Genomic DNA, 17,500 nt, shown 5'->3' on the forward strand with positions numbered 1-17,500 from the left:
ATTGGGTTAGTCCTTTTGGAAGTGGCCCATTGACCTGTTTACAGATAAATCTGTGTTACTGTATGAGGCCTGCTCCCCCCCCGACTCATTACTCCCCTCTCCCATTTGATTTCAATAGACCCTTTTCACAGTGGCCATTTTGTCTCGAAAAGGCAGGGTCAACACAGGGGCAAGCAAATCAGTAAGGGTAATGAGGGTTTCCAACGTCCAAGCATGGACGTTGGAAACCCTCATTACTGGTTTGCTTGCACCTGTGTTTACCCTACCTTTTCAACACAAAATGGCCACCGTGAATAAGGCCCATTGTCATCAACATTTTTGCTTCATTGTTCAAGTGGTTCAGCACAAAGCTCTGTGGCTGAGGAGGTGGGCTGCTTTCCGCCGCTGGATTGGTGCCGATCGCAGGAAACACCCTGGACAAGAGGTCAACCGAGGTGCGGTGAGGACACAGAGAGGGTGTGTGTGTGTGTGTGTGTGTGTGTAGAGGTGTGTGTGTGTGTGTGTGTGTGTGTGTGTGTGTGTGTGTGTGTGTGTGTGTGTGTGTGTGTGTGTGTGTGTGTGTGTGCGTACATGCGTGCGTGCGCGTGTCTGCCTGTGTGTGTGTGCATGTGAAAGAGATACTAGAGGTAGGGAGGGGAGAAAGGTCATCTCGGTGTATGGAAACTAGAAGTTTCAAGGTAATTAAGGGAAGTGTGCTACTCACCATCACCCTGTCTACTGTGTGTTTTGACAGTAGAGTATGGAATGCATTTCTGTCTGATTAGGTGTATGATGACCAGTACGGGAGTATAGGAATATGGAGAAAGGAGTTTCTTTCGCACATAACGGACGCCTCAAAACTCATTGGACTCCCCAGTCCCCTCACCTAAAACCTCAGAGTCCTCAACAGCAGAGCCCTGACACACAGAGCACTCATCATAGCACATGACCCCACTCCCTAAATCCACTCTTCTCACTTCTCCCATCAGGCCATAGGTACAGGTGTCTGACCTGGAAATAAAATGGGCCCATTTTTAAAAAGCTTTGTTCCCTCTGATCGAGGCACTGAACAAACTGAACAAACACTGAATGTGATGTGTGTTATATGTTGCATGTGGGTTAACTTATATGTGCTGTATCTATGTATCTGTTTATTTATGTATTTACGTGAGGCCTGAAAAGCAAAGCTATCAAGTGACTATAGGCCCTTTTCACAGCAACCGTTTTGAGGTGGTAAAGCAGGACATAAAGCAGGTTTAACCAATAACATTAATCAGGGCCGTGGCACCGCGGTACACCTAAATGGAATGGAACCATCATTAATGGTATTGGTTACACCTGCTTTACCACCTCAAAACGGTTGCTGGAAATGGGTCTATAATGTGTCCCTAAAAAGTCTATTGCATTTCAGCTGATGCAGAATTGGAGAAATAGTATAGTCAGTGTGTGGCGTAGGGTTACATAGTCAAATGGGCAAGTGACACCTGGGTCTACTTCTTTTTGTCACCTGATAGCTGAGTATCAACTATTCCCTCTGATGGTTGAATGTGCCTTGCATGTTCTGATTCAGGCTCAATCAAATCAAATGTATCCTAATTAAATGTATTTAAAGTTATTCAAAATGCATTTCACTGTAGGCCTATAGAGCTGCTCTGAGGAGACTAGCCTGTGACCTGTTATCTGTGCTGGTCTCACCACCAGGCTTGTCAGAGTCTCAGCTGTCAGATGGCAGCGATGTGGCGCAGGGGACGGAAGGCGACGCCTCGAAAGATCTCAAGATCTACATCCCATACGAGTCGGCCGAGCTCTGCATAACTCAGGTAAATCATCATGCATTATAGGATACACCCAACACACAACATACACTAGATTTATGACAATTATGCACAATTGCACATAGCAACTTTTGAATGATTTTGTTCCAGTCATTATACTAAAGAAACAGTGGTATGATTCATCCATACTTCTAAACCCACCCAATATAGCAGAGTAGCAGGGTCAGAGCAGACGAAACAGCCCTAAGTGAGCAGAGGCCTGAATATGAGTCAGACGCGTGACTCATATTCTGTGCCCAGTTGTTGCAAACACATACTGAAGACATTGTGAGATATTGTGTGGTGTTCTCTCACTTACTCACATGGTCGCCCTGACTCTTCCACTGTTCGCTGGAAGGCATCTTATGTGCCTCCATGCTGTCTGTGTGTGAGTGACCATAACACTTGTGTCAGTGTGGAGAATGGTGCCCTGAAGTAGATAGAAGCAGTGAGAGAGAGAGGGAGAGGGAGGGAGAGAGAGAGAGAGAGATAGAGGGAGGGAGAGAGAGAGAGAGAGAGAGAGAGAATGCACGCTCATGCTCTGTATTTAGTGGGTGTTTCTGTTTCCCAAGAGAAGGCAAAATGTCAACACATTATGTAAACTATGTAAACAATATATTCAATATGAACCATTCATTTTAGGATTCTATATGCACACACTATGAGTGCGTCATCAACCATCTAACTTACTGTTTGTTAGAAACTAGCATTAAATCACAATGAATATTCCTTTTCCCTCATTTTGTGTCTTTATGTGTAGTTAGTTCTGGAGATCCAATGACTAGAAAGAGTGAACTGAAAAAATAATAATACTACTATAATGAACATAACATACACTTCATTTAAGGTTGTGTGTGTGTGTGTATGTGTGTATGTGTGTGTGTATGTGTGTGTGTGTGTGTGTGTGTGTGTGTGTGTGTGTGTGTGTGTGCGTTTGCGTGCGTGCGTGCGTGCGTGCATTGTATCCTCCAAAACAGATAGCAGAGGACATGGAGTTCATGAAGAGCAGACACCTGGAAATGGTGCAGGAGCTGGAGGAGAACTTTCGGATCGCAGCACGAGAGAACCAGTGTGTGTGTGTGTGTGTGTGTGTGTGTGTGTGTGTGTGTGTGTGTGTGTGTGTGTGTGTGTGTGTGTGTGTGTGTGTGTGTGTGTGTGTGTGTGTGTGTGTGTGTGTGTGTGTGTGTGTGTGTGTGTGTGTGTGTGTGTGTGCGCGTGCGTGCGCACTTGCATTTGGTAGTAATGCCCTCTCACATTGTGTGATCAGGAGCGCACAGTGCTTGCGATCAGATCTCATTACCAGAACAAGCTGAACACTCTGAGAAGAATCCTGGGTAGCTACCAGCACAAGGTGGAGAGGAAGAATGCTGACTTGGAGAAGAGAGTCACAGTCAGTGTCCCTGCCTCTTCTGTCCTTTCTTTCCCTCAGTCAGTGATCCCATACATCCACCCCTCAACTCACTTAGCCCTTACATTCTCTGCTCTCCAATTCCTTCATTATAAACCTCATCCCACCGCCATCTTCTCCCTTATTATCCTCCTATCTGCTGTCTGTCATGTTGATGCTCCTATAGCCGCCTTCACTGAATGATGAAACACATGTATTTCTCTCCTCCCTGCCTGCTCCTGTCTTCTGCAGGCCTTTTCTGCACAGAACAAGCAGCTGCTGGACGAGCAGAGAGTTGAGAGGGAGAGGAGTAAAGAGGAGAGCCTGCAGTGGCACAGAGAAAAGGTTGGTGCTATCACAAGAACCTCCAGGCAGCTTTCATCAAGGTCTCTCTGATGTCATCTTGTGAACCGGCCGCCCTCTTGATTACAAATATCATGAGGCAACTGAGGGTTTTTTGCCATTACATAATCATCTGACTAACTTAGTTCTTGTCTTTACCAGAGCAAAATGCTGGAACTGTTCTCCAACAAGCTAGACGTCCTCCACAGGGACCAGGCCTCCAGTGAGTGAGTGTGTGTGTGTGTGTGTGTGTGTCTGTGTGTGTGTGTGTGTGTGTGTGTGTGTGTGTGTGTGTGTGTGTGTGTGTGTGTGTGTGTGTGTGTGTGTGTGTGTGTGTGCGTGCGTGCGTGCGTGCGTGTGTGTGTGTGTGTGTGTGTGTGAAATCTATGACTCTTATAAACCCGTTATAAATGCCCTCTGACTCTGTACAGCACTGCAGGAACTGCAGCTGGCCAGACAGGAAGTAGGGAAGGTCCAAGAAATGTTGGTGGCATCACCCCAGGAGGCGGAGCCGCCGCAGGAAGCTGCTGAGGAAGATGGAAGCTCAGAAAACAAAGAAACTTCACCTTCAGCACAACAAGCTGTGGTGGGGTGGAACTGGTTTCCATGGCAGCCTCCTGTTCATATCTCTGCCTTATGATCTAGTCACAGACATATCAACAAAGCAGCCAGCAATAAGTCTTAGCTTCAAAGAGGCAATATTTAGGCAGGGGCATGACTCCATCACAAGTTTAAGATTTGAACATTTATTGCCACATGAACCAATTTTGATTGGAAATTGTTTCAGTGTGCCCAGGATAGACACAACTTCACACAAGTGTCTAGACTTTTTGAAGAAGTCCTGTAGGCCTACAGATGACCCCAGTAGGTGGCTGTCTTCACTTTCAAAGTGTGTGTGTGTGTGTGTGTGTGTGTGTGTGTGTGTGTGTGTGTGTGTGTGTGTGTGTGTGTGTGTGTGCGTGCGTGCGTGCGTGCGTGCGTGCGTGTGTGTGTGTGTGTGTGTGTGTGTGTGTGTGTGTGTGTTTGCACTTTTTGATAACTTTTTGCACCATGTCAAATTCAATTCACTATCTCAGCTTCTTTCTTGCTTTTTTGAAGTTTGATAAGTACACAGACCCCTTTCAGTTTTGATGATGTTTAGAGACAGGATAGGACATCAAGTGTACGGAATACAGATATACTTTACACATAAGCCCCATGTCCAATGATATCAATGGATACACAATATTTACATTAGCTGTGCAAAAAGTGACATGTCAAAATAAAATCAATCAATAAGTAGGTACAGTAAACAAAAATTATCCAGGGAGGCTGAGGTCACATCATCTGGCCCTGTCAGAACTTCTATGTTCCTTGATTACAAATGTTGGCTCTATCAGAATAGTGAATCTGAAATTACATTTATCAAGGAGTCAGTATCCCCCCCGCCCCTGAAGTTGTAATAAGGTGGTTCTATCTGCAGGCCTGCAGTGAGTCCGATATGCCACTGGAGGGGGCTAAAGCCCGTCTGGAGGAGCTGAAGGAGAGCCTGTACCAGAAGGAGAGAGAGATCACTGAGCTGCTGGAGGCAGAGAGGAGCCCCATCCCTCCAGTCCCCCAGGCACCCTGCAGTCTCCTGCTGCCCGCTGTCATACACAAGGCAATGTCTGAAGACTATCAACCCATTTAATTGCCAACCAATATGCAACTATGTGTAAATCAATGGCTTACTGTCCTGTATCTCAAGTCCCCTTAAATCTGACATGATATGCTCTGCAGGATCGCTTCATTCTGCTTTCTGTGCATTCCCTTCATTTGATAGATGACTCTACTGTATTGTTACTAAATGGCTACTATGTCTCCTAGGCTCATGCAATCCGCACTGCAGTGCCTGAGACCAGAACTGTACTGGACCGGATGATTGAGGAGAATCGGGCCGGTCTGATCGAAGCCAGAGACAAACTGGACCATCTGCAGATTAGCATAGATGAGACCGCTGGCCAAGAGGGGTCAGAGATCACAGATGTTTGCAGATATAGGCTATGGCCTCTTATTGGAATAGCCACAATTAACTAGTCGATAATTCACTTTCACTTTATGAAATGTTAGTTGTGAAATGTTGTGAATGCCTAAACAATACAATAACACAAACCAGATTAAAAATGAAGCAACTTTCATACTGCCTTCCTCTGTTTTTCATGTAAAAATAGAGTAGATATTAATCATCATATTTTGATTTATTTCCCCCTATAGGTCAAATGAATTTGAGTCCAGTTTGTCCTTGCTACAAGACGCAGTGAGGGAGTTTGAGATTGCTCAGGTGGCTTTAGACTGCATCAGAACTGGAGAAAGCCCGGCAACCACTGGTGAATGAATTCATTTTGCTCTCACTTGCTTGTGATCAATAATGCTGTCAACATGAACTGTAATATTGGGATCTTCACACAAACCGTATGCTTCTGTGTTGTGGGTAGTATAGCCTACATATGGTTAGTCCATGATATGGTGCATTGCTCAGAACCAATTGTTTATTTCCTGCTCAGAGTGTGATGCAGTGTCGGAGTTGGAGGACATCTTGGGACAGGGGACGATCCAAACCTCAGAGGGAGTGAAGAGTGTCGGTCAGCAGCTCCTCCTGCTGCAAGATCAGGTTAGCTTCCTATTCAGACCTATAGGTCAGGTGAGGTCTCAGAGATACAAGTGTAATAACCTCCCAGCTGCCCTCTATAGTAGGCAAGACATTTGTAGAACATAATAATGTGTAGCATCATGTGCTTATGTTTGTTTCTCAGAAAGTTAAGCTATCTGACTGCAAAAAGCTAGAAATCAGAACAGTCAGTTCCAATGTTCAATACCCAAGGTAAAAAAAGTAGCACACACATAGATCTTCAGGACAAAGTTGGCCAAGAATAATGGCCAGAATAAGTCAACTTTGTCCTGAAGATCTGTGTGTGCTACTTTTTTTCTTTTTCTTTTTTTCATTTGGGTATTCAATGTTGGAGCTAGAAAATAGAAACATATGTTTTAAATGTTTGTATTCACTGTGACAGTTGTGTTGTCATCCCGTTTGCACCCCTCTTCTGTCAAGCTGAAGCAAGTGGAAGATGAGAAGATCAAGATAATACAGAACTACACTTCAGAAAGGACAATGAGGATCAAGTACTACAACATGGTGGAGGACATGAAAGGTACACATTATGATCAACTGTTTCTGCATGAAAAGAAAGTTAACCACATGCAAGTTTTGTTGTGCCTTTCAGTTTAGGCCTCTGTTCAGGTTGAGGTTTCTTGTCTGTTTTTTCTCAGGTAAAATCCGCGTGTTCTGTCGGATTCGACCGCTGAACCGTAACGAGGCAGCGCAGGGTGGGACCATCGTTGTGGAGAAACTAGATGATTTCTGTGTCAATTTGGAGACCCCCCGGGGGCAGAGAGAGTTCCAGTTTGACAAGGTGTTCAGCGCTGAGTCCTCACAGGAAGACCTGTTCACTGACACCAACAGGTGAGGCTTATAATGCTCTCCGATCAGTCAGTGACTGACTGATGACTGATCGATGTATGGACAAACTCCTAACTGATGAGGCGGTTATGTCCATGTCAGGAACTAAATGTGACAATAGCATTGAATGTGGTCATTTAGAGTTTTTCAACCTTCACTTGATGACAGCAATGAGTGGAAAGCGGTCAATGATCTAGAGCAGGATGTTTTTGTTTTTATATCAAACTTTCCCCCCTTGAATCAACCCCCACAGAATGGTCCAGTCAGCCATGGATGGTTACAATGTGTGTATCTTTGCGTACGGCCAGACGGGCTCTGGCAAGACCTTCACCATGGTAGGGGACAAGGAACAGAAGAACCTGGGCATCATGCCTCGAACTTTCAACGCTATATTTGATATCATACGGGAGAACAACACCAACTGTAAATTCAAGGTGAGAGGGGGAGCGGAGAAGATTCAGATCAGATAGTACACTGGTATAATAAATAAGTAAGTAAATAAATAAATAAATAAATAAACCACTTACTGGGAGATATAAGAAATCTTTCATAATATCTCTACTTATCTCAATGCCTTACCCTCACCTCATCTCACTCCCCTTCTTTTCCCTCTACCTTAGGTTTCGGCCTATATGCTGGAGCTGTACAACGACAAGCTCCAGGATCTCTTTGTGAGCCTGGCTGATGAGGCCCATACACAGGCCCCATCCCACGGCCGGCCCAAGCGGGTGGAGATCAAGAGGAATAGAAAGGGGGTTGTGTTCGCCCAAGGAGCAGAGACAAAGGAGGCCTCCAACGCCCAGGAGCTCTACGCCCTGTTCCGGCAGGCCTGCACCAACCGACACATCGCTGCCACCAGTGAGTCGGGTGTACCGTGCCATACCGCCCAGTTCAAACAGGCCCCTGCTAAATGGTTTGGATTCATTGTGTTAGTTACAGTCAGTGTGAGGGGGCGGTAGCTATAGGTACATCATTACTGGAGGAGGTGGTGAGTCTGCGGAGTCAGCATAGAAAAAGGAGCAACATTGTTTTACATGTCAGCGAGGTACAGTACTTGCATATTTGGTTGATGTCAAATGTGATTTTGATGGGGCTATGAACATACTATATGACTGAGGGGCTAGTGTGCTCCTCGTTAGCATGTGTTGTCCTGTTTTCTTCTCCCAAGTAGGAGGAGAATAGTACAGATTTTTTATTTATTTATGATTACCTACACATTCTCACTCCCAACTCATTTTTTAACGCACTGGCCCGTTTTTGTATTTTTCCGATGCCACGAGACCGTAGACAACAACTTGTGTTACAGTTAAGGTTAGACAATTAAAACTACTTTGTTAGGTTAGAGAAATGGTTTTGTCATAGTTAAATAAGAATTAAAAATGTAAACGTGGCTTACGGTTGAAATACGGTTGAAAACGCTGGGGATCGGACCTTGGTTGTCGGCATCGAAGGCAAACGTATACGCCCATCTGCCACTGCGCCCACAACACCCTTACTGGTCATGTTGGAAAATGTTGAAAAAGGGGGTAAACCAGTATGTTAATAGGTGACGCCTGGGCATCCTGACCAAATGTCAGTATTTGACGAGTTGGGAGTGAGAATGGGTTGAGATTAAACAAACGCAAACCTTTTAGACCACGGTGCTTTTCCCCTCGCCCCCCCCTTTTCCCTCACCCCCAACACCACACATATCCCCCTAACCACTATTCCTACCCACCCCTTGAATCCTGACTCTCTGCCACCTTCCTATCCCGAGAAACGGCCATTTCCCCACTAAACTCACTAAACAAGTGACTGGCTGACTGACTGACTGACTGACTGACTGACTGGGTGAGTGAGTGAGTGAGTGAGTGAGTGAGTGAGTGAGTGAGTGAGTGAGTGAGTGAGTGAGTGAGTGAGTGAGTGAGTGAGTGAGTGAATGAGTGAGTGAGTGACTGACTGACTGGGTGGGTGGGTGTGTGACTGACTGAGTGACTGTCCTGACTTTTCCACCTCTTGACCCCAGCGGGACCGCTAGTCCAGTGCCGCGGTAAAAAGCTTTACTGGAAATACCACCATCATATCAGACTTCAATCATATCACCCATAACCAATATCTTGACTGCAACTGCCTATGAGTGATGGTTATTTGATCAACAACAATGTATCAGAATGTATACGTTTATTTATCTTTCCATAGAGATGAATGTGGAGAGTTCCCGCTCCCACCTGATTGTTGGCATCATGGTGGAGAGCAAGAATCTGACCAATGGCAGTGTGAGCTGTGGGAAGCTGAGCCTTGTGGACCTGGCAGGCAGTGAGAGAGCAGCCAAGACCGGTGCCAAGGACCACCAGCTCAAGGTGGCTGGTTATGTTCTGACTGGCTCATCAATGATTTTGATTGGTTGCTTGATTATGATGATAGAATGAGTGAGACTTTCTAAACTCCCCATGGGGCTTTCTCTCCTGTCCTCTTGCTCTGCTCTCCTCTCCTCTGCTCTGCTCTCCTTTGCTCTCCCCTCCTCTGCTCTACTCTCCACTGCCTTCCTCTGTTCTCCTCTCCTCAGGAGGCTAACTCCATTAACAAGTCTCTCAGCGTCCTGGGTGATGTGATCTCAGCATTGTCCTCTGAACTGCCGCACGTACCCTACAGGAATAGCAAACTGACCCAGGTTATGAAAGAAGACATTTTACATCATATGATCAATTTGCTTTTGATTTGATCAAAGGGTATTTTATTTTAAAAATCTATAAACAAATTTAACCATCTTTAAAATGATGAAATTCACATTTCAAAACCATATTGCTGTTTGACAGTGTTTCATTATTACCTCCGGCAATGAAGTTGGCCAGGAGCTCATATTTTTGCCCCTTGTTTTTGTTTGTCTGTTAGTTTTTTGTTTGTCTGGTTGTTGGCAGGATATCTCAAAAAGTTACAAATAGATTTGCACAAAACTTTGTACACAAGTAGGTTATGGGACAACTTAGAAGTGATTAACTTTCCAAGCCCACCCACCAAAAGGGGGCATTGCAGTGGTGATTGGCAGTGGCCAATCACAAAAAGGCATCTAACTTCCAAACGGATTCACGTAACACCACATTTCATCTACCCCAGGTCATGCAGGACTCCCTGGGTGGCAATGCCAAAACACTCATGATCGTCAATGTCTCTCCTTCAGAATGCAACCTTGATGAGACACTCACCTCACTCATGTAAGACAGAGAATGAGAGAGAGAGAGATAGAGCAACATTATTATTGCTCTCACAGATGAAGGTGAACAAGCTCTGAACACTAACACTTGAAATTCCTGAACCCCCCAGTTATGCAACAAGAGCGAAGGCCATAACCAACAATGCTCAGAGAAACATAGATAGTAAAGAGATTGCCCAGCTGAAAGAGGTACTGTGTTAATCTCTATAACGGGCAAGGCCAGCTTTGTGATGTGCAGCATCCGTTTACTGTAAAAAATATATAATAATCATAATCATAATCATCATAATCATAATACTCATAACTATTATGATAATAATTATAATACTCAACTTTTTTTATTAAAAAAAGAACGTAATAATAATAATAATAATACAAATTAATAATAATTATAATGCAATATCTAATAGGCTACCCCAAACTGGAACTTGACTGACCTCATTTCGGTTTCGTCTTTCCCCGTCTTGTTCTGATAGGTGATCGTGAAGCTGAAGAGAGGGCATGCGGCGGTGGAGGAGGAGGAGGAGGTTTGAACTACACTGAATTGAAGCCATCTGCAGTCGCAGAGATGAGTGGTGAACTGGGAATGCTTGGACCAGGTTATAAAATGATGTTATGAGCGGACAGCTTGTATCCGCTGAGAGGGCTGTCTGTTCTCATGAGCTGTGTGCGTGTCCGAATAAATACATTAATAAAGAAAGGTATTCATTAATTTGGCTCTGCGCCCATTTAGTCAGATACAGAGACAGGAGACTGTGGATAGGATACTGTGGCATTCATGGCATTGCGTGCATTCTGTTAATGGGAGCTCCCTGCCTGGGTCCGTAGAGTGAGGCCCCCACAACGTGGGGCCCCGTGTAGGACCAGCAAGGCATTTGGGAAGTCACTCGGCCAATTGGTTTGTACCTCTATTGTAGGGAGAGTTTCAGTTTGAAGCACATTTTCTTGGCAGGTAAAACCTGTTGTCACACAGTCAGATTCCTCAGCAGGGGTCAGACAGGGGCACTCTCAAACACGCACAGGGTAGCTGTCCTGTTGGCTTTTCAGCAGGGCAGGGAGCTCACTAAAATGAGAGCTTTGCAATGGGAAGAGGGAGGGGCCTGAAAGGGTGCCAGGGTTCCAGGGCGGTAAACAGTAGGGCTGTTTGGTGGTTGTAATAGGCCGGGAAGTGTGTTCTTGTCATTTTTTGGAGTGAAAGTAGGCCGCCTCATAGGTTTTGGTTCCCTACATTTAGTTGTGTTTTGTATACTGTAGGAGACTGTGTTGGACAAACAATAATTTACAGGTCATTGAAGGGTTACATTGATTAAAAAAAAAAAAAAATTAAATGGTGTGTGTGTTTGTTTAGGGGGGGGGGGGGGTTGCTTTGCTTTGATTCAGTTGTAAGGAACACCCGCTTGCCCAGGCATCTGCCCCAGATCACAACAACAACGTCATAACAACATCAATCGCAACAACAAAGAGTCAAGGCTACACGGAACGTAAAATGTAACTGATTTGACCATCATTGCACAGCAATGATGGGCTCAGTGTTCAAGTGTGTTGAAGGGTAACAGATTCTATAAGTAGACTGTCTTTTGTATACAGTGGGGCCCAATTGTTCAGCATTTTTAATCTATCCCGCCGGGCCCGGGCCCCACAAGTGTTTATCTTTTTTACGCCACACTAGAGCCACGATTCCTAGCTTTGCGTGCTGTGTTTGATTGGCTGCTTTAGATCAGAGGCCACGCAGCACATGCTCACTGTGATTTGTTATTCTTTAATAACGTCCAGAGTTTAAGCCACAATGCGCTCCGTGGACCAGAACTAAGTGAGAGACAAAAGCACAGAGCGCTACAGAAAGACAGGGAGAGGGAACAGGGTTGATGGCTTGATGAGGGGACTGAGGGGTCTCATCCCCTGGAGCTATTTTGTTAATTAATCAAACACACATACACACAAAACCATTCAAACCAAGTCTCACTCACTGTACATGGTTTTGTCAAATCCTACGTGACCACACACACAGGCACATTGAAAATACTGCCTTTAATAAATGGCTGTAGGCCCGTTCACATGTTCACAATGATCAATAATGACGAAAGCCTAAAGCTATGATAGATATGAATTCACATAACAAATGTCATTGTCACAGATTGGGATTTGTTAAGTCCTATCAAGGAATGTGACTATTCTACCAAAGTGACCCATTGCTTTAACAAACATAATTACTGGATGAACTATTCTCTTAGCATTCTCAGCAACAGAGTGAACAGTTCACAGAAACAAAGACTGCCATTTCTCAGCAAACACTGAGATCTGTCAGGACAAAATGCTTCAACAATATATCCTTCCTTATCTTATATGTATATAATGTAGTATGCATGGTATATGACATGTATATAATATGGTATGGTATGTACTGTAAAGCCCGACATGCTTGTGGTAAAGGGCGATATAAATTGGCATATGTAGTATGTGAAGCAGTGTGTTGTTGGAAAAGTACCTAAGCGCTTAGACAACTTTCCCCGGATAAATATAGATAAAAAAAAAATCTGCCATGAACATAACTTTCAAACTTCCCATTTGAAGATGAGGTTCCTGTAAGGAATACTGCCCAACTCTCCTCTTGTTCAAACACATATCGCCATGCTTCTGTACGTTTAGCTCGTGAAAAAAGAAAGCCAGATTTCACAGCGGCTGTGCATTTTGCTCTCCTCTTTACCTCCCTCCAAGAGGTCTGGTACAATCCAGAGACTGTATCTAATGCGGGTGTGTTGGAGGTTACGGTGCTGATGGGTGAGGAGGAGGGCGTATCAAGAAGACGGGGAACTCTTACAGTATCTTAATATATCTCCCCCCCATCCCTTAGAGAATCACAGGGAAATACTTTGTTGAAGAGAGAGTTAGTCACTCTATGCCTTGAAGCTACAGTTAAAGAGGGGGGTGATGACGGGGAGATGAGGAAGAGGACATAGGAGGCGGAGTGATGAGAGGGGGGTTGGGGAGAGGACTGAAGAGAGTGAGAGGGGTATGGATGAACCCTGCATGAACACTGTTTGAGGCACAGGGCTGATCACCAATCTGTAACAACATCCTCTCTCTCTCTCTCCCTCCCTCAGTGTTTTAACTATAACTAATATGTTAAGATAAGGGCTTTTAATGAATGGCTGCCTTGATGCTGGCTTCATTTTGAACATTGTTGGGATGGGAGGGTGGAGGGATTCCAACCTACCACAAAGTGCAGGCACAGCAGCACTCTGAATGACCCTCGCTGTGCAAATATTGTGTTCAAAATGTTCAATTAAGAAACACCAACATCAAGCTCATCAGTTAGTACATACTATTCCTATATACTAACTAATACTCAATAGCTTATGTTCAGAAAAAACTTTCTTACAATAGAAACAAAATGAGCACACCTATATTTCCCTTACGTTAAGTTAAGTTGTCCTTTATTTATCCCCATCGGGAAATTCATCCTCTGCATTTGACCCATCCTCTACTAGAAACCTTCCTAGAACTAGGAGCAGTGGGCAGCCGCAGTGCAGCGCCCGGGGACCAACTCCAGTTCTTTTGCCATTGCCTTGGTCAGGGGGGAACTGACAGGAGTATTAACCCTAACATACATGGCTTTGATGTTTATGAGCTGATGGTTTTTGACCTCTTTTTGCCTCGAGTCTGTGAATAAGTACTGTATGTTTTATTGAGAGGTATCTCTGTGATATGGTATCATAGTTATCTACTGTATGTCTGGCCCATGATGGTGGCTAATGGCAAAACCCACAAAAGGTCGGTAACGGCTAATAAGAAACCCAGCCATTTTTAGAACCGTGCTTTCAAATTCCCCCCAAATCCACACAGAGCATCATTTAGGCTCTTGAAGGTCTACCACCTTGAGGAGGTGATAATCCTGTAGGGTCGCGGCTTCATAGTCAGACCGAAGTCGGTGCTGAGGTCCAGCTCATGTCCCGGAACCTTTTGGATCCGCAACCCGTGGAGCAGCGTGGTGAGGAAGACAAATATCTCCAAACGTGCAAATCCATCACCGAGGCAGCGTCTCTTCCCCATGCCGAAGATGAGGACCTTCTCCGTCAGCTCCTTGTTGAGGAGTCCTGACCCATCCAGGAAACGCTCAGGACGAAATGTGTCTGGGTCACCCCAAAGATCACTAGGCCAGAGTGAAGAACATGAAGATCAATAAAGTAAAACAGAAGATTAAGACAGGAAACAAAAAAGAAGAGCAGGAAGTCAAATCAGGAAGACATATCAAACGAAAAGGAGGTAAGGAGACAGTTGTGCAGATGACGTAAGGATGTTAGACACCATCCTCCTATCCAAAAGCAACGAGGACATCCATGGACCAGGAGGGGGCGGGCCGGATGAATGGGCAGAAAGAAACCAGATGCTGCTAAACTGAGAGAAACGTGTGGAGCTGAATCTGCTTTACACGTGACCCACTACAGACAAGTCTCTGGGGCTGGGGGGACAAGAGGTACCTGTAGTGTCTGGACTTTTACCTCAGCGCCCACATTGAAGGAGCAATAAAAAAAGACCCATTTCCTAAAAGTGCTTGGCAAAAATAACCTTGTGAGGCAGCTGGATTCACCCGAGATCATGAGATCACGAGATCACGATCACATGACAAAATCCACTTGCAACGCTCTAATCTATTGGTTTGAATCCGAACCACCAGTGGTTCGCACCAATCAGCATCCAGAGGCAGCTACTGTACGCGCGGGCTTTGGTGTGACGCCAGCGAGAGCGAGCCTGTGATAGGCGTGACAGACAGACGGTTCATCCAATCACCTGCCAGGTATTTCTTGAAAGTGCCTGGCCTGCGAAACCCTTGGTCCCAGATGGTTATGTGAAAACAAACCTCCTGGCCAGAAATTGCCCACCTGCAAAGCTGCACATGACATGGTCACATGACATGGTCACAGTCTACGCAACTCTTATCATGCTGTGCCTTGAATATGTCTCAGTGCTTTTAGTGGGATGCACACAAAAAAGAAAAGGAACCCAGGTTTGAGAGAGTCTGAACATGGGCTCTTAAAATAATCAGAAGAGAGCAGGTATCCCCTCAGGTAATAAGACACATGCATCGACCACAGCATCCACAACATGTCCTGCCTCCCCCAATGTGAGGCAATTGCACCATCAAAGTTTGCAATGTAATATTCAGAAATCTGCATATTGCTGTAAGATTCTGCTCAATGTCAGCCTTTACTGCTAGCATGAATTAATAACATTAAAGTCACAATTGAGTGGTGGTTGATGAGGTTTACTCACGCATCATGATTGACTTGATACTGGTTTATGAAGACACAGGTGTCTTTGGGAATGAAGTATCCGTTCAGGGTGATGTTTGTTGTGGTGCTGCAGGGGAGGAGAGGAGAGGAGAGGAGAGGGAGGCCAAGACAGGTAAAGTACAGTATATCACACATGAATGCACTGGGAACACATCTAACACAACTACTATACTGTCTTACCAGTGAGGTATGGTGAACGGGACGTAGGAAGCATGCCGAAACACTTCATATATGAAAGCCTCAGTGAAAGGCATCTTAGGCTTATCTGCAAACCTGGGCAGTCTGGCCGTGCCAATGTGGTCATCTAAACCAAAAAGAGAAAAAGTCACGCTTATTATGCCCATACTAAATGCTGAAATACTTTTAATGTGTGTTTGGGAAATTGTCGTTTATAAAAAGCTTGCACAAGTTGTCGATTTAGATATTTCTATTGGGCAGGGCATCACTCAGGCCAGATACAGTTCGAAAATACCAAGAATGATCATGTATAACGACCCCGACCAGACCACACACTAGTGGTTTTATGTTGTCTTCATACCTGTAGATGTTAGTTATACAAAGATATCTATGCCGGGCTGAGTTTAGTTGAGTTTTCCACCGTTCCTTGCTGACAGTCCAGCATTACCGCCCTCTGCTGGACTGTCCCTTTATTCATCTATTCCGGCATTGGATGAGCCTTTTCACACATGCCATGGCAATTTGCCATGGCATGTGTGAAAAGGCGCAAGAATGAAATGTTCCTGAATGGAGCTACAATGTGTGAATAGTGAAAATCAAGTTTCACCAGTAATTTACTGGGAACTGCCAGCAGTTTTTTCAATACTGTAGGTAGCTTCTGCCAAGGTTTTTTTTGAGGATTCTCCCTCATCTTACAAGAGCCGAGGATTATTTTCTGCTAGGACTTTGTGAACACAAAATATCTCAAAAGAACTAATAGAATGTGTGCTTTCTCTGTCTAAAAGAGTTAGTTTTTATCATGTTCTGTTATGTAGATATTAGCCGTTGAATACAGCATGGTTTCAGCGTCTGAGAAGGAAAGCTGAGATAAATGCAGTTTTGTGAAATTCAATCAAACAGGCAGAACAGTCACTTTAACCATTTATTTTTGGCATCAGTGAGACATCAGACATCTAAACAATAGTTGTTTTCAATAATAGAGGAATAATACAATAATAAAATAAATAAATGTCAAAATAAATACAAAACAAGAGCAGACCACAGGTCACTCAGCTTTTTTTTTTTTTATAGGTTTTTTCGGTTCGCACGTGATCAAACCGGTTTGGGCTCGTACACCGAACCGAACCGGTAAAACCGGAAATCGACCCATGTCTACTCAGCACCACTCAGCATAGTTCTCTTTCGAGTGGTACACCTCATAGCAGTGAGCCCTGTGTAATGGGACCTCACATTTTTTACAATAGTAGCGTGTCTCGCTTCTAACATTTCTCCTTACACAAACCCTACACCTCTTCGTTGGGGCATCTTTTTTGGGTGTGGCTGGTATCATGGCCAGTACATGGCCCGCTAGATTGACCTTCAGCCTGCTTTGAGGGTCCAGGTATGGTGCCCGGGGAATGGTTGCAGGTTGGTCACTAATCCCCCCCTTCCCACCCCCACCCCACACCTCCTCCTCCTCCCTGCCACCCCCCACCTCCTCCCGCACACCACCCCCCACCTCCTCCCCCACCCCACCCCCCTCCTCCTCTGTGTGCTGTGTTTGGATCCCATGTGATCTGATGTGAATATTGTAAGAAGTCAGCTCTGGTCTTGGGCTCTGGTTGTGGCAGTAAAACATCCTCTTCAGTCACTGTCAGTGAGATCTTAGGCCGTTCCTCTGTCAGAATGTCCTGTAGTTTATCTCTGACCTCTGACACAGCTGCAGTCACATCCTCAAAGTAACACATAGGACGGGTATCGATCCTGGGTGAGTCTGTAGATTGACTGAGACGTGACAGCGAGGGGTAACTGTGGAGGAAGTGGATGTGATCCTCTGTGTGTGAGAGCTGCTCCAGCTCAGCGTCT

The 17,500-nt window shown here is 45.0% G+C and overlaps 1 protein-coding gene and 1 pseudogene across 2 annotated transcripts in view; both read right to left on the reverse strand.

The window, feature by feature from the left end:
- Positions 1–14,054: 14,054 nt before the first annotated feature.
- The window catches only part of cyp1d1 (cytochrome P450, family 1, subfamily D, polypeptide 1), a gene marked incomplete at both ends in the record, with an annotated part of 8,736 nt that continues 5,290 nt past the window's right edge, over positions 14,055–17,500 (reverse strand). The window contains 3 exons of the mRNA XM_083645350.1: positions 14,055–14,337; positions 15,459–15,545; positions 15,659–15,782. Of these exons, the coding sequence (XP_083501476.1) occupies positions 14,055–14,337; positions 15,459–15,545; positions 15,659–15,782 (494 nt within the window). The remainder of the gene's footprint in view (positions 14,338–15,458; positions 15,546–15,658; positions 15,783–17,500) is intronic.
- LOC310783733 (E3 ubiquitin/ISG15 ligase TRIM25-like) overlaps positions 16,812–17,500 on the reverse strand; it is a 1,556-nt pseudogene continuing 867 nt past the window's right edge. Inside the window, exons 1-2 of the transcript in view lie at positions 17,351–17,500; positions 16,812–16,866 (exon numbers count right to left, since the gene is read on the reverse strand). The exon at positions 17,351–17,500 is cut by the window's right edge and continues 867 nt beyond it. The product of the transcript in view is annotated as an E3 ubiquitin/ISG15 ligase TRIM25-like (transcript). The remainder of the gene's footprint in view (positions 16,867–17,350) is intronic.

Source organism: Poromitra crassiceps (assembly GCF_964638095.1).
Source record: "Poromitra crassiceps genome assembly, chromosome: 10".
Taxonomy (NCBI): domain Eukaryota; kingdom Metazoa; phylum Chordata; class Actinopteri; order Beryciformes; family Melamphaidae; genus Poromitra; species Poromitra crassiceps.